Source organism: Labrus bergylta, chromosome 18 (genome assembly GCF_963930695.1).
Source record: "Labrus bergylta chromosome 18, fLabBer1.1, whole genome shotgun sequence".
Lineage (NCBI taxonomy): Eukaryota > Metazoa > Chordata > Actinopteri > Labriformes > Labridae > Labrus > Labrus bergylta.
In genome coordinates this window covers 9,709,066-9,731,708 of record NC_089212.1, presented here as the reverse complement: position 1 = coordinate 9,731,708, position 22,643 = coordinate 9,709,066, and the positions used below count along the sequence as shown (strand labels likewise).

Genomic DNA, 22,643 nt, shown 5'->3' with positions numbered 1-22,643 from the left:
TAGCAATGGCGTCGTGCTGTAGTAATGAGCAAAGAATCAGTTAACCACTGAGGAAGACATGGGGGCTCAATGAATGACAAGATGGGGATTGGAGGATGTGACTAGCAACACTGGTCGGGGGACTGCTATGTCAAAAGACCATGCAGTCTAAGCTGAATATGTCAATACAACTGGATGGATTGGGATGAAATTTTGAAATATATTTATTAGAATGACTCCTCATCAATTTAGTTATCCCTTAACTTTCAATAAGAGACCATGAGGGGTCATGTCTTAAACATCAACTATTTAAGTAATTAACCAATGTCATCTCAATAACTGAACTGTGCAAAAAGCAAGCAGAGTCTGACTGTAGACTCTTAGTCTTTCAGAAATACACATTTAATTACAAATATAATGTGTGTGTAGAATTAAAAACTGGGTATCATACATTCGCAATAATTAAAATACCTTTCCTTATGAATAATTCATATAACCAGTTCATTGCTTCAGAAGAAATGCCTATCTGAGTAAATACTTATAGCTTTTGATTGACCAATATCATTTTAGAACATGCCTATCCAAAGACAATCTTCAAGACTCCTTCTTTACGGTTTTCAGGACACAGGGGCTCTATGCTCAGCACTGGGGCTATCAAACAAATGATGCCCCCAAAGCTTCCTGAATGTGTGTTTATAAACAAGACTCAATATTATTGTGATGTCTGAGCTGAATTCAATAGATTCCTCCTCTGTCAGTTGTGCTTCCGCTGCAATACGATCCGAAATTACATTCAACAGCAACTGGAGAAGGGCATGGCTCATTCACTCTCTGTGCCGTATAGCCCTCATTCTGCCTCTCTAACTTCATCATAGGGGCGCTATGATGCTCGTGAGGGGCCATGGGAGTCTGAAAACACCCTGGTCCATTACTCAGAGTGAGAGGATAACCTGAAGGTAAAGTGTCTTGGCTACCTCCATCGGAGTCCCATGTCTGACTAGAAGCATTCCCTCTGAGACCTTTAGCTTTAATGGACTGTGCTAAACGCATTCTCTCAATATATTACTTTGCACATATCTTCTTTCTCTATACTTTATTCACGCATGGATCAGGCTTGTTTATCCTAATGCTCGTCTTTTCTTTAATTTTTATCTCTACATATTTTTTATTTTTTTGTCATTTGACATCAAGATGTCTCTTTTCCACTACATGTACAAGATTTTAAAAATGGACCTCCATTCTGAGTAAGGACTGTATTTCCACATAACTCAACCTGCTCCTCCCCAGAGGGTCAGACAATAGACCCCATTAGCAATAACATCTAATTCATTCACACATTTAACTCTTCATCGCTACAGATTGCTGAGACAGTTCATGGACCTTGGACTCACTGTCATTATTTTTCCTATACTGATCAGGACTCATATATATATGTCTGGTTCTCATGACTGCAAGTCACCCACAGACACGTAATTAGCCACACTAAAAAGCCTTTTTCAGCCAATTCAGACACCTGCAATTGCTTTTGTTAATAATTGTTAGCTCTATATTCCCCTCTTTCTCTGCTGCTTATTGTTGTGATTTATCACTTGGGTTAGCATAACCTCTCCTGTCATGTCAGAACTGTCATTTCTCACCTGTCACCTGGAACATGTCATCGTTTTTATTGTTTAAAAAAAAGAGTGCTTTGGCATTTTCTGGTGATTAGATGTTTACTTGTGATCTTAATTTATAAGAGCATCAAAACTATCTCAGTTTGCATTTAAGGAAGTGCTCCCATCCCTACTTGTTTGTACTAGTATGAAGTACAAATAGGGAGACTCCATATTGTTGCGTGACACATACCTTACTCCCCCTCAATGCTTTATCTCTGAGTGTTGACCATACTCATAAAGGCAATAATGTCAAAAGTAAAAATATAACACAATTACAAAAATGGCAGAACATTTTTTATTAAGACATTTTTTACCAAATTTGTGTTTTCACCACAAGAGTTGGGAGAGTGTAGACTGAACCACAATTCAAGAGTCATTGCAAAATAAGTAAAAACCAAAGAAAAATAGATTTTTTTAAATTCACTAGTAAGACTCATCTGTACCAGAGTTGAACATTTTCTCACATTACAAACTAAACTTTGACATTATTCCCAGGGGAAAATACATCCCACCTTGACAATGACTAAATTAAAATTTTCTGCCTCACAAAATAAGTTTGTTCATGAATATAAAAGACCTCTTCAAGCCCTAAATAGTTCAGAGTATAAACTACATTGACCACGAAGAAAGAACTCATTTATCACTTTGCAGTTCACAGTGGTGTTGTTGTTGACACTTGTTTAGGATATTTGGCACTGGTTTGTTAATCATCAGATTTGGAATTAGATCAATGGCGCCTTGAAGTGGAGATGAAAGGAGCCACTGCAGTTTTTGTACTAAATAGATTTTTAGTTCTCAGGAAACGGGGTGGGAATGGGATTCACTTTTGTGTGCGTGCTTACATGCGTTTTGACACGTGTGTGTGAGGTTACTTGATCTGGCAGCTGATTTTGCGTGTCAGGCGGGGGACAGATAAAAAAGACTGTTCGCCTTCACAGCTGCATGTCCAGAGGCTGTTCACTGGCCACCTCTTATCGCAGCCCTCTATAACAGCGTATTGTTTGTCCAAGTGAGAACTTTACTCTCTTATTAAGGTCACTGGGTAAGAGGATGGGAACTCAGACACGGAAACCCATGACAGTTTTTATCCCTGCTCAGGGGAAGACACTCGTGTTGAACTTGTGTGTGGGTACTGTGGTGAAAGGATGGTTCACAGCAGATATGTTGCCAAGTGCTTTCATCTTTTGTTAGAATATAAGTCTATTTGTAATTATGTGTCTATTGGAAACAGAAATACTGTAACAGAAATAGAAATAAATGAATAAATAAAATAGATTTCATATTCTCACCCAGATATGATGTAGTTTCTGGGAAAATATCAGAGAAATGCCTCCCTCTTGTGGTAAATAAAGTTTAATAGGCTTTAAGAGACAGTGGCTTCAGTCGATGCTTGTCATCACTTTTGTGTACTTTTCTCCTCGGGGTAAACATCTCACAAACACTTACCTCTGATAGTCCCACTTGGCCGATTTTACCGGAACAGCTCAAACTTTTTTATTGCGTCCTTTGGGTTTATATTGTTGTTGTACTTTAATTTTGATCAGTAATTATGATCATAAAGTTTGTGGATCAGTCTGAGTTCCTTTGGATGACAGCACAGGAGACATCTGTGTGCCCACAATGTACGGGCTGTGGAGCTCTTCTCCCTGTGGTTGCTGCGAGTGGAAAACCCATAATGGCCTTTAATTGGGACTTTAATTGTGTGTGGTGGAGCAAAAGCATTGACTACAAAACTGGCGGTATTTGAGTGCATGCATGCATCTTTTGTCTAAGTATATGTGTCGCTCACCAAATCCTCTTCCTCTCTTGGCCTGTGCGTTAGTTGTAATCACAGCAGCTAGTTCCATCTCAAATCATATATGTCATGATCTGTATGGTATTAGCATTAATTGCCTTCGGGGGAAGTTGCTTATGAGTCATCAAGCTCAATAAGGGCCCACATACACTGACGTGTGCTCACACAAAGATGCTTTTGGATTACAAGAACGTCAATTCTAATAGAAGTATATTCATTCCATTCAGTCATGCCCTTTGGATATGTCCTTTGAAATCAATAGGATGCATAACGGGTTAATGGGACAGCTAAAGATTTGCTGCGAGGAATGTTTTTGTTCAAATATGCCTGGTGGCATATGACCCTGAAGGAGAATGCTGCTGTAAATAATTGTAGTTACTGGTGACGTTGCAGAGAAGGAGAGGATGGATGCAATAAAAACAATAAAATATTTGTTGGGGAAAAGGTGGGTGGGCATGCACACAGAGAAGCAGCAAAAGAACATGAGCCGGAGTGCAGAGGGGAGGATAAAGAAAAACGAAGGACAGAGATGAAACAGGACTGGTTGTGCCCTTCATAATGAAACTGGCACCAGTGGGAACATTTGGATGAGATGGAAAACAAGACGCCATCTTGTGTTCCATGTGTTCATGTCAGCAGTCGCTTGGCCTCTGTTCCCTATACACATACACACTTAAGTCTACACATTAACACAACAGACACTGGCAGAGCAAGGCAGGAGCTTGTGGTTGCAGTCCAGTTACAGCGGCATGTAGTCAGGGTGGCGATTCTTCAGGAGACGCTCTTTATGTTGGAGAAGCATGTTTGTGTTGGCCCTGAATTAATAACTTTTCATTTAGTGCGGAAATGACAGGAATAGTAATTAAGGAAATGGAATGATTTTATTGGCCATGATGTTTATATTAAGTTCCAGATGTGAAGCAGCTGCTTGCTCTGCAAGAGGCGCCACCCCCCAATAAGCTATCCAGAGGAACTCTTTTTAAAAGCAAGATAACAGCTCCAGTCGATGTATGTCTGTTGCACAAACAGCATGGGAATTCATTTTCAGCTTGGAGCAAATTAGCTAATATCATGTCCAGTTTGATTTATGGGAGACAGTTGTGAAGCAGCATGAGGTCTGCTCTGTTTCTATAAGTGTGCCCCCCCCCCGGTGAAATTGATTTGCAAATAAAGTGTTACTTTATATTAGCCCTGATTTCCCCAACTGGAAAAGTTCATATTAAACAGTGGTTGTTCAGTGTTTTTACATGGGCCTCACACATGTGATAATCACTTTTACTGCCCTAAGTTCATTGACTTATAAATGCCATAATAGCATTGCTATGTTTTTTATGTTGCTTGTCACGAAGCTGTTTGGATTCCAAATTGACATCTAATTAACTTCAGCTGAAGCTGATGATGTTAATTGAGAGGTCCATGGCAAGCGCTGGCAGAGGATGAATGTAAAGACTCCTTTTGACAACCATCAACAAACATTGAAATTTGACAGATAAAAACACCTGTAAAAGTCTCCTTGCCTCATATTTTGGACACTATGTAACGTTGTTGATTTGAATTCAAATGAAGAAAGAACTAATTTGCTTGATTTTCCACTTTTAACGTAACAGTATCTCTTCTTTACTTGTACAATAATCTTTTTGATTTTTAATCATCTATTTTAAAGATGATTTCTCTTTTGCATTGGAATAATTGAGCCCTGCCAGTTACTGGAGCCAATGATGTTTTGTTCTGTTGTGATGTTCTCCCATCTGGTTCCCAGTGAAAATGCATCACTCCATTAGCATTGCCTTGTGATCTAGAGGACGCTTTAATCTTAAAAGACTATAAACTTCACTTAATTACATCCTCCAAAAATGCTCTCTATTAGTATAATGCAATCAAACAGGAAGCACATCCATTCTGTCAAGTCAAACATGCTTGAATAGGTCTTGAAAGTATTTACTGTTGTAGATTCATATTTTAAGATCTCCGGTTATGTTTAAACGTCCTGATGGATACTTTTTTGTAGGTCATAAACAGTTCCATTGGTAATACATATGAGTTTTTATTTCTCTTTGGCAGAAACAACCATAACAAGTGAGTTTAGTAGAGTCTAAACGGACTCTCTGTGTGACACACTGAGGACATTATGCTTGACCTTTCATGCCTTTTTACTATAACCTTCAGTCATGTTAATAATTGCTGTGTGTTTGTGCATAATGTCAGTTTCAAGTCTAGCAGTATCTCTTAGTAAATTTAAACATCAAAAGGAAGCAACATGGCCTGGTTTAAAATTATACACAAAGATATTACTGTTGCCTTGCAAATACTATTTCCACAAGGCTAAGATAAAATTATCCTAAGACACACTACAAAACACAAAAAGACCAAGAGTTTCCTGTGATGGAATAGCTGAATTGACAATAACTTGACCACGATGACTCTTAACTGCAGCAGGGTTGTCTTTGTCAGATTAAAAGATTTACAAAAACGTTTTCTCCTCCACTCCAGGAAATTCTCATTTGAATTATCCTTGAACATGTCCATGAGCTGTAGCTAATTGTTTAAAATGAAAATATCTACCCAAGAAATTAATTATCCAGCTTTAAGAGAGGAAGCAAATTACTCCTTTACATAACAAAATAATTTTGTTGTAAAATTGTATAATGACAATAAAGGCATTCTAGTCTATTCTATAGTTTGAGAATGTGGCTGCACATGTCATCAGAAGTCATAATTCCTTTCAGAAATGTTCCACGTTTTTTTACTTAATGTATACTGCAGGAGTTTCATTTTTGTGCTGGACTGATAGATGTACTGTTGGCCTCTTTTGTACTTAAATTAAAGCTGGTGCCTAATTTATTTATACATGTAAAAGTGATTAAATTGACCTGACTTGTAAAAATTTGAGTTTGAGCAGTCTACACTCATATAATCAATATAGAAATTATAAGACGGATATAGACTAGTTCCATCTACTTGTGTAACGTTTTTATATTACAAACATTGACAGCCATGAACTGTGCTAAAAGAAAGTTACTTCGAATTACGCAAATGTAGAGGGAAATGCACAGTGGTTCTGACAAAATAATAACGTTATCATATATTTTACTCTATCGTAAAAACAAAAAAACAACAACATAAAAAAGTACCCTAAAATAAAAACAATATAAAATACGTAAACGTCCTTTTTTTTTCGTAACATCCGGGACTTACGTCATACTTCCTGCCTAGCTCCTTCTTTTAACGCTACCAAAACAATGGCGTCCTGTAGTGAAGTAAGTCGTTTCTTCATTTTAATTCTACATAACCTACTCTTAATTAAATTCTGGTGAATATTGGTTGGTTTAGGAAATAACGATGCCGACGGAGAATGAGTTGTAAGAGCAAATTCGTTTCAAACGTGTTGTTTACCTTCCCCTGTTGCTGTTCTGAGCTAACCAAAGCTAGTTCGTGCTAACTAACTTAAGCGTTCTCAACATGCATGTTTGTGGACTTCCAGTCAGTGTCTACTTCTACTGGATGTTTAAAAACGTTTCGTCTTTGTCTGTAATTAATGAGTATTGACGTTATTTACAGACGTCTGCTACAGCCACCGAAGAGGAAACGACGGAAACTCTGCCTTCACAGAAGAGAGAAGAGAGACTCAGAAAGTTCAGAGAGTTGCATTTCAAACGGGTTTGTGTTTTATCTGTAGCTGGTTAGTGTATATCACAAGAAACATAGGCAATGTTTTGGTGTTCTTTCATTAAAAATAATAATAATAATAACCTGAAATTCAGTAAATCGTGTTTGTGTTGCGTTATCCAACCTTTTGGAAGTCCTAAGTTTCATGGTTGAGTTATTGTCTCTGGTCAAAATGTCAAAACAGCTGCGTAGACATCATTGTGTTATTCTGTTACATCTTTCACTGCAGAATGAAGCACGTAAACTGAACCACCAGGAAGTCGTGGAAGAGGACAAGAGACTGAAACTCCCCTCTAACTGGGAGGCTAAAAAAGCCCGACTGGAGTGGGAGCTTTCTGTGGATGAAAAGAAAAAGGTGTGATCAATAAACTCTAAAGCACTCCAATCATTTAGAGTGATGTCCAAATGTCAATGACCAGATTTTCAAACTTCATAATAAATGAAAGCCATATTCAGATAGAACAGCAATGTGGACTTGAATTGTGTCTACAAAAAGCTATGTTGTCATGTCTCTGATGTAATTTTTCTAGTGACATTGGTTTATTTTGAATTAGGCATAATACTATCAAATCATCGCTAACAATAGGAGAGTTTGCTTTTGCCCGTGAGGCTAGGGGATTTGTAGAAATATATATTTTGCCTAAGTTCAAATTCATCACTGACTTAGGCATAGTGATGTGGTAGCATCTCTGCACTGCTAAATATGAACTGAGTGGACAACCATCTTACCCAGAAGCCAGTTTTTTAAGATTTATTTTGGGGCTTTTTGTGCCTTTTATTGTAGAGATAGGATAGTTGGAAATCAGGGAAAGAAGTAATTTAAGGATACCTTCCCCCCCACGCTGTAAACCTAGGGGAAACACTGACGTATATGGCCTCACTTCTTATTTTATGTTAGTTCTAAACTTAGAAACATTAAACCCTGAAATATCAAATGAATTACATTTAGTAAACAATAGCTACTATTTTGCTTTTAGGAATGTGCTGCCAGGGGGGAGGACTATGACAGAGTGAAGCTGCTGGAAATCACAGCTGACGATGCAGAGCGGTGGGAGAGGAAGAAGAAGAAGAAAAACCCAGATACTGGATTTGCAGGTTAGTTTCTGTAGTGTATGTTATGATTTATGTGAGTTTTTGTATGTGCCATGTTTTAAGTTGAAACCAGTGTTCCATTTAAGATAAAGAAGAGCTCACTGGTGTAATGTTATTAGATTAACTTGACTAGTGTTATGTCCTCGCTGACTTCATTCATTTGGAAAGAAAGATGATTATTGGTCAACTTGTGCAACACAATGCAACATCAGTGAGTAAGAAACTACCTGAGGCAATTAGATGAATGCAAGTACAAATTCCTGGTTGATTAGATTGTTTCTATAGGCTCATCAGACACCTTCTGTGGGTGTCTCACAAGCATATGAAGACAATATTACTAAACCTTACTCCTACACATAACTGCTGGGACAATACTGTCCACCTCTACCTGTGTGATGGTTGCTCAACTGAGTGCTGCATGTCATGTCTGACAGAAAGCTTTTCTGCTGCAAAACTGCTGAAATCATCCCTTTTATTTCTACATTTAATTTGCATTTTAAAAGGGACATCAAGAATAAAATGTTTTGTTTCATATATCACATTTTTTTATGTAGTTTCTCAAAATAAATATAAAACAAATACACAAAATGTATTCTTTTTATTTTCAGACGTAGACAGTGAAAGGTATGATATAATATTACACCTTTTCCTCTGTATGTGTCACAGTAAATTATCCACAGATACTTTTCTACATTCCTTTTTGCTGAGAACTATGGAAAATAAGGTGGAAGACTCTTACTTATTTGTCATTTACGAGATCTCTATATGAAATGAGGCTACAGCTTCGTCAGCAGGGCAGCTATAGTGACCCTTTGTGGCTGCTCTAAAGTTTTAACATGGGTGACGAATTAAAAGCAAGTATTTCTCTGCGGCACACTGCCAAGGCCAGTGCGGCCCAGTGTGTACACTGACTTAACACCATTGTGTGGAAAGACCAAACGGTTTCTGTCTTTTTTTAGCATAGCATATTGTTCCAACCTCCCTTTTGATTACACACAGATAGATCTTGTTGGTAAACAAAATCTGACGATTTTCAGCCCACTCAGCCCAGACCAGCGACCTGCCGGTCCTCACAAATATAGCCAATTTTGTTCAGATCTCAGACGCAACACAAGCTTTCCATGCGGTACACACAGCAACACAAACACTGATGGATGGCCATACAAGCTAACATGTCGGCGGCGTAGACATGAGCTGCCCGTCAGCAGAAGGGAAAAAGGTTTGACATACAGGAGGAGAAACACGCACCGTTTCTCTGCACTTGCTCCTCTTACCTTTTAAGTTACTCTCTGCCCATGGTGGATCCACGCATCTGCGCTGCCCAAATGTATGTGTATGCTCCCGTTGTCCTTCTCTTTCTTTCTCCCTCGCCGGCGGGGGAAACGCAGCTCATTAAAATATTGCTAATTATCCCGTAATATTATTTAGTTAGACAGGGACACTGAAATGATCAAACTTAGGTGTATGAGTGCATAATCAAAAAGTTTGACCTCATGTCACAAGTATCACTTTGCAGGAAATATTATTGATTAATATCGATTATAATTGGATGTAAACATAAGAAATCTCTTTGCAACCACAAATATAATTTACAGAGGCAGTGAGAAACATAAAAAGACAGTTAAGAGTCTGTAAAGCCGTTTTCACATATGCACTCCGGATAATATCTAGATAATTACAAGCGGACTTCTCCGGAGATTCTCTCAACCTAGGCGTTTACATATGCTCCTCACAGCAGGGGACTATCCCTGTCAGAGGGGAGGGGGATTTCCTCGATGTAAGACGTGACGTAAATAAACAACGCGGAAGTAGCGTAACAGAATCTGCTACACAACATTATAATGACAATATTTGCCTTTTTATCAATGCTATGTGTAATCCAATGGAATGACAACATCCACAAAAGAGCGGAGAACAACATACTGACGAACAGAAAACAGAATGCAGCCGTTTAATTACGTTCTGTATGTGTGAAAAGGGTTTAAGTGATCATTCCTTCAGAGAGAATTCAGCTAAAGACAGTCGCACAGTAAACTTACTGTAGCTGTTTCTATAGTTTGATTTATTAATGAGCTGCATAATAAACCTTCGGCTTAAGAGTTAGAGTGTTACTAAAGGCTGTTTGAATCTTACTACAATGTCAAAATCTAATGCAGAGCAATTCATGTCTTACTTTAAAATATAATTGCCAAAGAATGTAATCGGTACATCTCTTCTATTCATGTACAAAGTAGCTTTGTAAATCAATAAAGCCCAAAGAATAGACAAATCGTAAATAACTGCAGCCTTATTTCAAATGAGACTTTTGAAGGAAGTCTGAACTGCTTGTACATTTCTTTGTGGATCCAGAGTTAATTTCTTTCCCTTTACCACACGATGTGATCAGATGATTCAGTTATGGGGTTTTCAGTAAGTACAGTCTCTCTTACAAGTAGCATGCAAAAAGAGAAATCTGTGGTGAATTACTAATTTTTTCCTTGAAACTGGTAGCCTCACTGCGTTGCATTAAACAATAATGAATTGGTCTGGAATGGCATCTTTTGCCAGCGTCCATGTGTCATCTGCTGCTCCTGTCCGGCAGCTCCTTCTATCATATAAGTGTTCAATCCATTCCTAAATTCATGCCTGGCAGATATTTTTCCATGTTTCTTTGATGTAATGCTTGATATGACAGGGGTGAAATAATGCTACAGATTTACACAGACAGACAAGCAATCCGTCGTCTGCCCCTGGTAAAGCTGGAAAAATAGTTGTGGGCAGAAATTTGTGTCAGAAGAAACTAAATTAGAATTTTGTGTATTTGTATTTCAATTGTTCAACTTGATTAAGTGAGTTACATACCCGTATTTAACTTTATATGAAAAGAACAAGTGGGTGGAGATCAAAATGCCATAGACATTTAAAGGGATGTTGTGGATATCCAGGACAATATCATGGAGGAAAAAAATGCCTGTGTGGTTTTGTGTTGTTCAGCCGCACATCACAGCTTGGACAATTTAGTAACAGGTAAAAATGTTCTTCACCTAAAACCTGTTGGTAGGAAATATCCCTACGTGAGGCTTCATCAAAAGGGAAGATATGTGTCTCACTCATCCCTCCTTACAGAGCTATAGGTTGCTAACCCTCTTGCCTTCTTGCTGTTTGTTGGACAAGTATAACCCATTTTAATTTTTGTATCTTCTTCTCACACAGGATATGCAGAAGCTCAGTTTCGGCAGTATCAGAGGCTCACCAAGCAAATCAGACCAGACTATGAAAGCTATGAGAAGCAGAGGGAGGACTGGTGAGATAAGCATCTGTACCCTTCTCTTTGCTGTATCAATACTATATTTGTTACAATAATACATATTCCAGGTAGACAGACAGGTCAACTTGGGAGCAAGTGCCTATGGCATTTCTGCATTTATATGCATTTCAGATAACAGGCATACAAATAATAGATAAGGACATCCTGCTATTTAGCCGGAAAATGTGACATTTCTAGCCAAGTAAAATGAATTGTGACAATTGGCTTGCAGTAATAATCGTAGAATTTACCCTTTCACGTGGGTACAAGGCATTTTCATTATGTTGACTTGAGTTCAGTAAACCCTTTTGCCCTTGGGTTATGTGCTCAAAGCTGCTCACTGCCAAAAATATTAAGATTTAGAATCCAAGGTCAAAGAAGATTTTGGTGCCTGGGGGTTTTAAACTTATAGGTTGACCCATACAGAACCATGACAGATCCACCGACACATTTTGCCCTGAGGCAACATCATCATCTCTCATTAAAATGGCCATGATCACAATGGTGGAATAGAAAACACATTTTAAGTATGTTAAAATGGTGATTTTTTTTGGTTGTGCTCTCTAATCAATTTGCTGGTGCTCCACAGTGGTGAAGACTTCCACCCCACGTCCAATAGCCTAATTCATGGCACCCATGTTCCCACAAAGGAGGGCATTGACAGGATGGTGGAGGATGTGGAGAAACAGTAAGTCACACAGACCTATACTGCCCTCACCATCAATTTACTTAATCTGATTCTGTCTGTCCATTAACTATCAGCCTAAATCACTGTACACTTAATCAAAAAAAACACAGATGTGATTTTCTCGAATTGTCTGGAATTCTTACTTCTCTAACCTGAAGGGCTGACCCGTGTTGATTATGATTTTTTGTCTTTTAAAGACCGCTATGAGCCATCTTGGGTGTTTCACAAGTAGCTTGAGGGGGTTTCACAGGAAGAGTATGTTGCTACTCAAACGGGCAATGTATCTAACAAGATGCATTATTATGTTTTGCAATCAATTAAATTGAGCAGATGCAGGACTTCAACTTGCCAAATAACTTAATACTTAAAAGCCTCTCTCTTAATAATTATTTTGAAGTCATGCAGCCCCTCACCCAAATGCATAGCTGTATGCACATTAATTCATAAATAGGTAAAAGTAGTGTTCATTCACAAACTCAATCAAGAGAGGTTTAAAGTTTTACACTTAAAGTTTCACATCATTAAGTATTAGCCGTTTACATTTATTAAAACCTGACTTACAAACCCTGTTGAAGGCACTTCCAGTAATACTCTCCACACTTTCATACCTTAATCCAGGCATACTGCTAATATTCATTATACAATGTGACCCAAATTGACAACCCAATAACCTACCATACCAACAGAGTCTATAACACAATCCCATTCTCATCAATTTAGGTAACTTAACCTTAAAGAAGTGCTTGCCTACTTTTCTGGTTCTGCAAGGGAGTGCATTTCAGTGTAAAATGCAGGTGAACAAAATCAAAAACACATCAACTTTAAAAAAATGTTTCTCCCAAATGTTCAAATAACCATCTTTTTTTTTTTGTAAGAAAACTGGGTGTTTTGAAATGAGTTAAAAATTTGACACCACAGAGAAAATCCTTATGAAAGCCCATTTAATGTGGCAGTGCATTATTTTGTAGATGGGGTAGGGAGTGGGTTCTAGTTATATGACCTATGTCGGACAAATGATTCCGTACTATAATGAATCTAGTGGCAGGGTGGATAGGGTTACATGGTTCCATGGCAAAGCTTAATGGAAGCCAGTATAATGTCCCAGCCTAGAGGGATCAAATTGTATCTGTCCTACACATTTGAGTCACTTCTGCTTCAAACTGTTACATTCTTCCATTGGTTCTGTAGGATTTTGTCTTTTCTACACCAAATCCTTCACCTTTGATTACCCTGGTTTGCCCCCGAGCTGTTCAACATTTGAGACAGTCTTTAGGCTTGTTGTAAAGATGCGACTGTGGGGCATTAGACAAGGATTCAGTTGCCAGGGTATGACGCACAACAATGCTTTGAAGACACATTAAATCAAGAGAGGGAGCTCACAAATTTAAACTATTTTCCTCTGAGTATGTATATGCATGTTAGGTTTTCCATTGACAATGTTCTTGCCAAATTTAAATGCAAACCCTCAAATTATTGCATATAGCCAATTATTGTTATTGGATCGGACATGGGTAGCATTCATAGTGGTTTAAAGAATCCTCCCTAAACTGTTTTTATTTTGGATTGTCAGGATTGAGAAGCGAGCCAAGTACAGTCGACGCAGAGCCTACAACGACGATGCAGACATTGACTACATCAACGAGAGAAATGCCAAGTTCAACAAGAAGGCAGAGCGTTTCTATGGCAAATACACTGCAGAAATCAAACAAAATCTGGAGAGAGGCACAGCTGTCTAATGGCTCAAATCACCTAAGTGGATGTGTTGCTTTTGTTTCTTCTTCATCCAAGAGTTCTGGGTGCATCCTCTTTTTTTTTTCTGTACTTAATGCAAAAAAGACCATGACTTTAAATGCAAAAAGTGATTATTTAGGTAACAATTTTATATAATGCTGAGGTTATTGTGAGCAAACAATTTTATTGTTTTAAGAAATGTATTGTGTGGTCTTCTATATTGTAAAGTATTAGAATTTGAAACAGTCCTTTTGTGATTGTTTTCCATTTCTTGTTAAATAAACCAGTCCAAACATCCAGTTATCTGGTTGTGTTTTTTTCTGTGTGCTGACTGTGTGTGGTCCCATGATGTAGACAGTTTGAGTGTGAGTATGAACAACCAGAAGAGAAAAAACAATTGAGCAATTTAATTTATTATCGTCTGTCTCTATTAAACCACTTCGCCTTAAGCTGCAATGTGTGTATGAAAGCTTTGTGACACGAAATGAAAACTGGTTTCAATGCAGGTTTTCCATTCTTTACCTCCTTGCTGTTTCTGTCTACAGAGGATAATGCACCTTCTACACAGCCACAGGTTTGTTTAGGCAGTAATACCTTTGACTTTATTCAAGTCTATAAATATATATGTGGAGTTAAACTCTGTAGTATGTGACACGGTTGTGTCAATCCTCAATAATTTAAAGATAATATTTGTGCGCAATTTCATGCAGGCTGCCATGTCACAGATTTATGTTTGGCTGCTGACAGGTGGGAGACATCTTCAGATGGTGTTTTTCATCTGATGGCTGTTGGGTAATTGATGTGTTCAGGTTTTTATGAGTGATATTAGTCCTATCTGATTTGCCTGAGGATACTGGCTGGGTGTTGGATTATCACTGCATCAATACATTCAAAGTTGTGTCTCAGAGATAATCTAACAATTTCTTATTTTGTCAGGTCCAGTTCCCACTTAAGTATTCCCTCTAATGCAAAAGAATCATTTAAACCTTGTAAAAACATAATTTCCAGATTAATAATTGTGTTGATGGAATTAGTTTCTCTGTTGACACACAACCTAGCAAATGGCCAAGTGACAGCAATTCAAAATTTTAAGCCAAAAGGGAAAATAAAATACAATACAATACAATTTGCCTCAAATTTTAGGGAACTATGCTTTATTTATTTTCATACCATAGATGTTGATTATCAAGTAAATGCTCTTGTATCTCTTCTACTCCACTTCCACTGACATTTATGTATCTGGATATTTTATCCCTTCTCAGTAATTAATCAGAATTACAGATCAGTTTTACAGCAGGAGACATGAAGTCTGGCAGTTTAAACTGTGTGTGTTTACCCTTTAATTACAGCAGCTAGTGACATGCATATTGAAAATCAACCTGAAAATCCCTGTGAGGATTATAATTAAAGATTGTTATCTAAACCAATAAATAAATCACATTCTGGCAATAATTCAACTGTATTTATTATGCCAAGACCGAATCAAACCAAATAAACACATGCTTTGAGGTTAAACTTAAGAGCAACCACAACAGCAGGATACATCAAGTTATGCAAGAAGGAACATGCTTGAGAATATAATTGAAGCTGAAATCTAATGGTGAATGATGGTGATAATATTTTAGTCCCATCAACAAAAAGTTATGAGCAGTGAAAAAAATAGTCAGTGCAGGTGTTATTCCCATCACACATTTTGAATTGATAAGACTACAAAAATGGCTGGACTTTACTACCGTTCCAAGGACTTCTGGCAGCTTTACCATGCACCATACTGACTCAGGGGCTTATAGAAATAGTTATCAAAATTCTCTTTTACGTTCCTTTGCATTTCCCATCATGCCAAAATGCTTTGGTTAAAAAATAGGTGTAATTTTAGGCTGAGTAAACAGCAACTCATGAGGGACCATGTTGTTCTAATGTGAATATTTTAGAGGCATTTATAATGATCTGCATTGATATAATTACATAGACACCTTAGTATAAGTTGTATTCGTTTAATTAAGAGACATGTAACCATGCAATCTTACATACTGTTTAGCCCTGAAGACATTACCCATACACCGTTTCTGCATTTCTATGATAATAGTGACACCATGTGGCCATCAAAGAAATTGCAGCGTCACATCCATAAATATACAGTAGCGACCTTTCCCTTTTCAGAAAAAGCGTTTTCACAGATTAACCGCCAACACATTGACAAACCTCGTCAGTGGGGAGCGTTTTTATGTTTAAACTATTAACCTGTTTATATATGAACTTAGTGTTATGGAAACTTTCATTCCAGGGCCATGATGACAAGGATCTTTATTGTTGCTGGGTTAACCAGTCATTTTCCTGGATTTATTGCAAGTGATTTTGCTATTTTACTTCCCATAAAAACTTTCTCCAACAGTTTTAGGACTCAAAAAAGAGTAAGCAAGAGCATGTCAGTGATTTAGGTTTAGAAAAAGATGAACAGACAAAATCACTTTTATTTAAATAGATCTTTATTGGATTCAATGAAATGCAAAAAAAAAAAAAACAGTGGAAAAAAAATGATCCCACCTGGAACGAATTCTTCACTTCTTCCAACACAACATCTGAAAGAAAACATTGTCAATGTAATCATTAACCATATGTACAAAGGATTTACAGTATTTACAGAAGTCCATCTATTTTGCCACACTAGTGTGACATGGCAAGGTGGTGCTTTCTTGCTTTGGACGTTCTTCCTGATTTAACTGGAACCCAGTGGCCGTATGGCTTCCTGCTTTCATAGCTGTCCATTCTTGGAGTCACCTTAGCACAAGATAGAGCTACCACTGTTGGTTTCACCACAGAATTCTAAGAGGAAAAAGGAGAAGACAAAAAATATTTATTACAACACATCAAAATATGCTTGCAGAAATGTTAAAGTTTGATTATTACATTTTTTTGTTTAAATCTCTGAAAGTTCAGATGATCTGGAAGGGACTACCATTTAGGTCACTTACATTAATGCTGAAAGAGATTTTCCCTTTTTGGCACAGTTTCAGGATAGGTACATCTTCGGACTCCTCCTCATTCATCTGTTCCAAAAAGACAAGAAAAGCAAATCTAGTCAGATAGGTAGGGTGAGTGTTGAACTGTCAGTTTAAACACAAGTACGGTAATAGCTTCAAATTCTTGTATATCAAAACACTATCACAGCATAGGTTACAAGTAAATCTCAGCTGCCACAAACTGCATCTTTCATGCTAGTTTCCCCCTTTCCAACTGCTTTAAAAGACTATGCTCAACCATTAAATCAATGCTAAAAAGATATACCTTATCACACAATAAAACAAAACAAAAAAATGCAAATAAAAAGGATGCCTTCTCTTTCTACAGTGGCAGAATGATCATGTAGGTTTCCCAGCACCTCAGGACATGGCCGGTGTACCAACTTATCTTTGGCATAGGGAGTGGAGTTCTTCATCTTTTTTTAGCTCTCTTGACAGGGACAGTCACTATAATGAAGTCCAGTCCCTGCACACCATCAGCAATTGGAGGATTCTGCTAAATAACAATGACCCATTTCAACTGCAAGCATACATACATTTTGAATGACAAAATTGTACTGTTCTCTGTATCAGTAATAGTTATCATCAAACAAAATCTGATCTGCTTGTTAAACATCAATGTGTTGGACTAAAAATGTATGAGGTGTATGCGTTGTGTTTAAAATGTGAGGAGATCCAAATACATGTGTAAAATTGCAAACCTCTAGTTGATACACTTAACATGTGGAACATTTTAAGATTCATCAATTAACCTTTCACTCAAACACATAATGTCGTCGCCCAAGTCACATGACTGCCCTTTAATCCCAGGTGCCGATGAGTGAAGAAGACCACTGTCATGTTATCTATGAAGACAGGAATAAATACAGAGAGTATGTGTGTTCCCTCAGAAATCCAAAGGTTAACACAAGACACAGGAAATTCAACAACATATACCTCAGGCGTACAGTATCAATAGGCGTCTTTAGAAAATACACTAAGCAATCATTTCTGTATATTTACTGCAACTTTTGTAAAAGGCACGACAGCTAGGATCCACCTTAATAAAAAAAACAGGAAATCTTCATGTACAGCCAAAGACGCTCGAGTCTATTGCACGTGTGGAAAAATAATTCATGTCAGTAGACACAGTTGTATTGTAAAAACTATTCAATTTCCTCCTAAAATTGCAACACTGTGCTTACAACAGGTCACAAATGGAAAATATGGAATATCTTCTAGGCCTTAACAGTCTTATGAAGTCTTATTTCAGGTGTGTGGTGTGTTCAACATAAAACTGAAATCAAGCCCCACCTGTGCAAGAGTCTTCAAAGGGTTTTGTGTTACCCTTGTCCCTGGCTCTGGTGACACTGGTTTGGATTCCAAATGCTTTGACAGGATTGGTTTCACGCTCTCAGGAAGGTCCAGATTATCCACTCCTAGGATCTTCACAGAATTGGCATACGCAGCTTTGAGAAGCTCCCTTTTATCTGGGGTACACAGACAAGTTTTCAGAGATTATTATTTCAATATAACCATCTTCATACCTGCTTTGATGTAATAAATAAACAATTCTTAAGTTATTACTATTCCCTTGTTTTGTTTCATTGACTTACCATCCACACTCAAACTATCAGAGCGTTCTGATGATCTTGACTTGCTCCTGTAAGTTCTTGAGGAAGATTTGAGAGAACGACTAGCAGCCTTGCTGTATCTGCTCCAGCGCCCGGGTGACCTGGAACGAGACCTGTTGTGTCTGCGACTGGAGTGGGACTTTGTCAGTGGTGACCGGCTGCAGGAGCGAGACCGGGCCCTGTAGCGCCGTGGCGGGGAGCTGGGACGTCTGCCACGGCCATGTCTGAAATGGTTGTCGCAGCGACAGCGTGAAGAAGGTCTGTGGCAACGAGGATGAGAACGGGACCTCGAGCGGGGAGACCTGCTGCCGATTGAAGATGAAGAAGAGGACCTGTTGCTACCACGTCCCCTGTGGTCTACAGAGTCAGAGGAGCGGTCACTTTCACAGCTGATACTTGATCCGCATTGTGAGGGAGACGGGGCAGGGCTGTCGAAGATTACATTGATGCAATCAGTCTGGCGGGCACATGCCATATCGGATTGAGAGTCATTTCCCTTTGCCATAGTTTGGCTTCCAAAATACGATCTGAAAAGAGACAAAAGAAACTGCTCAATGAATGTAGAAACGTTACATAAAAATGTGTGGTTTTTTTGTCGTAGTTGCAGCAACGTGAGTCATTGCATCTTTTTAGTTAAGTGCCTTAATGAGTTCGGCCATAGTGGAATGGTTGTTTTCACGGTGTTGCCCCTAGCGACCAAAGCCACGTTGTGTAACAGCAATGGCGGACTGGAGAGTACTGGAAATTTCCATGACGCAAGCCATAGATAGCGAGACTAGCCTGAGCTTACTTTAATAACTACGTCAAGTGACTTTTAAGCATTTGCTAATGTAAAACATCGGTACAATCGAAAATTCCCTGATACAATAAAGTTTTATGAAAAACCCGAAGTTACAACAAACACAGTTAGTAGGTAGAGGAGGTTGTGTTTCTTACCAGGTCGACTGGTGTGTGAAGGCCCCGCTCTGTCGATGTGAATACAATATATGTAGAAAAAAAACACAATGTATCCCGACACAAAGGTATAGACTTGACTTAAAGAAGTAAAAATGATCAAAGTCGGTGGTTTGAAGAAAGGTGATTGCAACCGGTGGCTCCTGGTCCGTCCGACGTCGTCACTCAAGTTACAATGAAGCCAGTCGAGGAACACGTTTCGTAACCAGTGTTGCCAGATCTCGCGAGAGAAACAAGCAACCAGCTCTATGGAAACAAGCCCAAAAACAAGCGACCTGGCTCCTCAAATAAATAAGATCGCGATCGTGTTTGGCTTTCTTGTGGAGAGTTGGGAGAGAATCAGTAGAGGTTTATACAGGGAGCAAAGCAAGCCCAAACAAGCAACTTCACTTTAGAAAACAAGCCCAAAAACCCGCAACCCGCGACTTGACTATATTTGCAAGCGACTTTACAGAAAAACAAGCCCAAAGTCGCTTATAACAAGCGGACCTGGCAACACTGACGACCCGAGTCTTTTGAACGACTCTTTGTCATGACGGCTCCTTTTGTTAAGAACAGAAATGAGTCGGCTTTCTTTTGTCGAGGTATACCACTCATTATTACGAACGGCATAAAATATCCAATCATGACACCAATCATCAAATTGTTTCCCGGTCTGAATTATGTCATTTTCCACTTATCACTCAAAAGAAACCGATCAGTTGTACAAATCTTTCAGGAAGAAGAAGTTCGTCGAATAACTTCATAATGATGTACTATTTAAACAAAACAAAAAAAAGGAAGCCTTGAAATATGACAAGAGTAAACAACTAGTGTCAACTAAAATAAATGTGAGTGAGTATTTAGGCTGTAATTCGCCTTTATAAAATAACATAAAAACGGGTATGACGAACTTGCAGAAGAGAGATCTCGCGATATTTTCGTAACCAATAGTAAGTAGTTTGTTGCTTCCGGAGGTCTCTCCAAAGGTCTATAAAATTGTCTAATCTGTCTTTCGCTCGCCTGAACCCTGTTTCTCTGAAACGTATTCAAACATATCGTGCAGAGATGGATATTCTGACAGTGTTGCCGTCCAGTTTTGGATATGTCATATTTACCTACCTGTACAGCTGGATTATGCTGGGCTATTTAGCAGTTAAGGTTGGGGCTGCAAGGAAGAAGTACGATGTCAAGGTAGTTGAATAAGAGTTCAGTTAATATTTACAATCTACTCCTGGAAGCTCGAAACTGCAGAGGAAGCGTTTTTAATGTCTTTGTCCGTATTATATTGTCTTTGTTGTACTTTGCAGTATCCCACTATGTACAGTGACAAGGAGCAAGTGTTCAACTGTATCCAGAGGGCACATCAGAACACCCTGGAGGTGTACCCACAGTGGCTTGTGTTCCAGACCATTGCAGCTCTTGTCTACCCGGTATGTTTTATTTCTATACAATTTATAATTAAAATCAACGAATCTGTGTGTTGTTTTTTTAGTCTAGAGCTTTGCTTGGTGGACTTTGAGAATTACAAAGAGAGGCTTGTGGGAGCGGTAGGAAAGTACTATGATCTTTGGCACAATTCCTCTAGATAACAAAGTCAAACGAAAAGGACTGTCATAATGATTCAGCAATTTTTTTACTTGGTCTGTATCATACTTGTATTTCTTATTTTTCTCTTTGTGCATTATCTTAGTTATCAGCCTCAGTGCTCGGGGCAATTTGGGTGACCAGCAAGTTTTCATATGCCTGGGGGTACTACACAGGAGGTAAGACTGATTTAATATTGAAAGATTAATACCTAAAACACACACCCCCACACCCCCCCAACACACACAGTTACATTTTATATATGTGTATATATATATATATATATATATATATATATATAAATAAACAAAAGTTAAGTTATACAATATAGCAGTATAGAAGCCATGCGTTGGATTTCTTACAATGACTTGCCTAAAGCTTTTCATCTATCTTGTACACATCTTTACTGCTAGTCATTACTTAGGTGATGGATTACTCAAGTACTGACCACTGTACTTTGACCCAACAGGCTTGTAAGAACTCTGATCTACATCAATTTTAGTGTAAATGTCATTTATAATAATTTATAAAAAATGAAATATGATTTAAATTTAATAACAGAGAAAAAGGGCATAAAACTCATTCATTCTTGTTTTTTTCTTATGCTGTTTCCGCTAAAGTTTATTGTCCTGTTTTGTTAATTATTTCAGATCCAGCCAAAAGGATGAATGGTGTCTATGGCTACATTGGATACTTTGGTGTCATCATTCTTTCTATATCTGTTGCCCTGCAGTTGCTTGGATTCTTTTAAGGAATTAACACATTGTATTTCCTATATCTGTCTAAAGAGTTCACTCATTTCTACAGGCTCGCATTATATTCTTCAAATGCAAAACTCTAATCTGTTGTTAAATACTTGCCATTTATACACATTATAATGTTAACATCATTTTATGGCACACTAACTGGATATGTATTTTTTTTGTCAATGGTTAGTCCATTTTTTAAATCAACAATAAAGAAGATACCACATTCCCCAGATACAGTTGGTTGCCTATATTTCTAAAAGGGTCAACAACAGGCATCAAGGCTCAGTGTGAGTCACATGATGTTTCAGGTGCAAATCTCCAATGAAAGCACAAAGCAAATGGTACAAAAAGCCTTTCTGAAGGATGTATGAAAAAACAACAATAGATCATTGCAAATGTTAAATTGTTTATTTTAGAAGGTTATTGAATCAAATACAACACTTTTCTCAAAGTTTTTCCATAAAAAAATGTTTTTTAAACAATTGTTTAGTTGCTCTGTATCCACACTGAATCATCAATGTGAATTGGCCTGTAGGCTGCATAACATAATATATAAACATGTAGATTTTAAGTCTTTTAAAGATTTGATATATTGTCCTTATTTTCTTAGTGTAAGACAATTTACAGTGTGCCTTGGCTTCAGAAATCAATAATAAAAGTGAATGGTCCCATTCTGTGTTCTGTGTTTGGCCTTCATTTATTTTTTCTCTTACTGATTAAGAGTGCATAAAACCAATATGATGATTACATCTTTTAAAACACAGGCAATAAAAACAAAAAACAGGTTAATTCATATCCGTAACCTGTATCATCCAAAATGGTAGGGAAAAATAAAAGGACTGATAATGG

At 37.9% G+C, this 22,643-nt stretch overlaps 3 protein-coding genes across 4 annotated transcripts; 2 read left to right on the top strand and 1 right to left on the bottom strand.

Moving 5' to 3' along the window:
• The first annotated feature begins 6,619 nt into the window (after positions 1–6,619).
• Positions 6,620–14,191, top strand: syf2 (SYF2 pre-mRNA-splicing factor). Its single transcript, XM_020644996.3, has 7 exons — positions 6,620–6,686; positions 6,988–7,086; positions 7,325–7,450; positions 8,073–8,190; positions 11,380–11,470; positions 12,063–12,161; positions 13,732–14,191. The coding sequence occupies exons 1-7, from the start codon at positions 6,669–6,671 to the stop codon at positions 13,895–13,897; spliced, it is 717 nt and encodes a 238-aa protein (XP_020500652.1). The 5' UTR covers positions 6,620–6,668; the 3' UTR covers positions 13,898–14,191.
• A 2,169-nt stretch (positions 14,192–16,360) lies between these two features.
• Positions 16,361–19,683, bottom strand: rsrp1 (arginine/serine-rich protein 1). 2 transcript variants are annotated; one of them, XM_020645059.3, is made up of 5 exons: positions 19,462–19,671; positions 18,508–19,052; positions 18,206–18,381; positions 16,865–16,939; positions 16,361–16,715 (listed from the first exon to the last, which is right to left on the bottom strand). In XM_020645059.3, exons 2-5 carry the CDS (start codon positions 19,028–19,030, stop codon positions 16,557–16,559), a joined length of 933 nt encoding a protein of 310 aa, XP_020500715.2. In that variant the 5' UTR covers positions 19,031–19,052; positions 19,462–19,671; the 3' UTR covers positions 16,361–16,556. The 2 variants fall into 2 exon arrangements, with proteins under 2 accessions (XP_020500715.2, XP_020500714.2); XM_020645058.3 differs by lacking the exon at positions 16,361–16,715 and having other exon boundaries at positions 16,866–17,405; positions 19,462–19,683.
• Positions 19,684–20,443: 760 nt separating this feature from the next.
• Positions 20,444–22,470, top strand: mgst3b (microsomal glutathione S-transferase 3b). Its single transcript, XM_020645028.3, has 4 exons — positions 20,444–20,652; positions 20,769–20,891; positions 21,152–21,224; positions 21,696–22,470. The coding sequence occupies exons 1-4, from the start codon at positions 20,527–20,529 to the stop codon at positions 21,794–21,796; spliced, it is 423 nt and encodes a 140-aa protein (XP_020500684.1). The 5' UTR covers positions 20,444–20,526; the 3' UTR covers positions 21,797–22,470.
• Positions 22,471–22,643: the final 173 nt, after the last annotated feature.

What these genes read in the sequence shown, in the direction of transcription:
- syf2 (XM_020644996.3), top strand. An exon ending in CTGTGGATGAAAAGAAAAAG is followed by an intron (nt 7,451 to 8,072) that starts GTGTGATCAATA and finishes TTTTGCTTTTAG; the next exon opens with GAATGTGCTGCCAGGGGGGA. An exon ending in GAGAAGCAGAGGGAGGACTG is followed by an intron (nt 11,471 to 12,062) that starts GTGAGATAAGCA and finishes GGTGCTCCACAG; the next exon opens with TGGTGAAGACTTCCACCCCA.
- mgst3b (XM_020645028.3), top strand. Translation starts at nt 20,527, where the DNA reads ATGGATATTCTGACAGTGTTGCCGTCCAGTTTTGGATATGTCATATTT. An exon ending in GGAAGAAGTACGATGTCAAG is followed by an intron (nt 20,653 to 20,768) that starts GTAGTTGAATAA and finishes TGTACTTTGCAG; the next exon opens with TATCCCACTATGTACAGTGA. An exon ending in TTGCAGCTCTTGTCTACCCG is followed by an intron (nt 20,892 to 21,151) that starts GTATGTTTTATT and finishes GCATTATCTTAG; the next exon opens with TTATCAGCCTCAGTGCTCGG.
- rsrp1 (XM_020645059.3), bottom strand. Translation starts at nt 19,030, where the DNA reads ATGGCAAAGGGAAATGACTCTCAATCCGATATGGCATGTGCCCGCCAG. An exon ending in TGATAGTTTGAGTGTGGATG is followed by an intron (nt 18,382 to 18,507) that starts GTAAGTCAATGA and finishes TGTGTACCCCAG; the next exon opens with ATAAAAGGGAGCTTCTCAAA. An exon ending in AAATCTCTTTCAGCATTAAT is followed by an intron (nt 16,716 to 16,864) that starts GTAAGTGACCTA and finishes TTTTCCTCTTAG; the next exon opens with AATTCTGTGGTGAAACCAAC.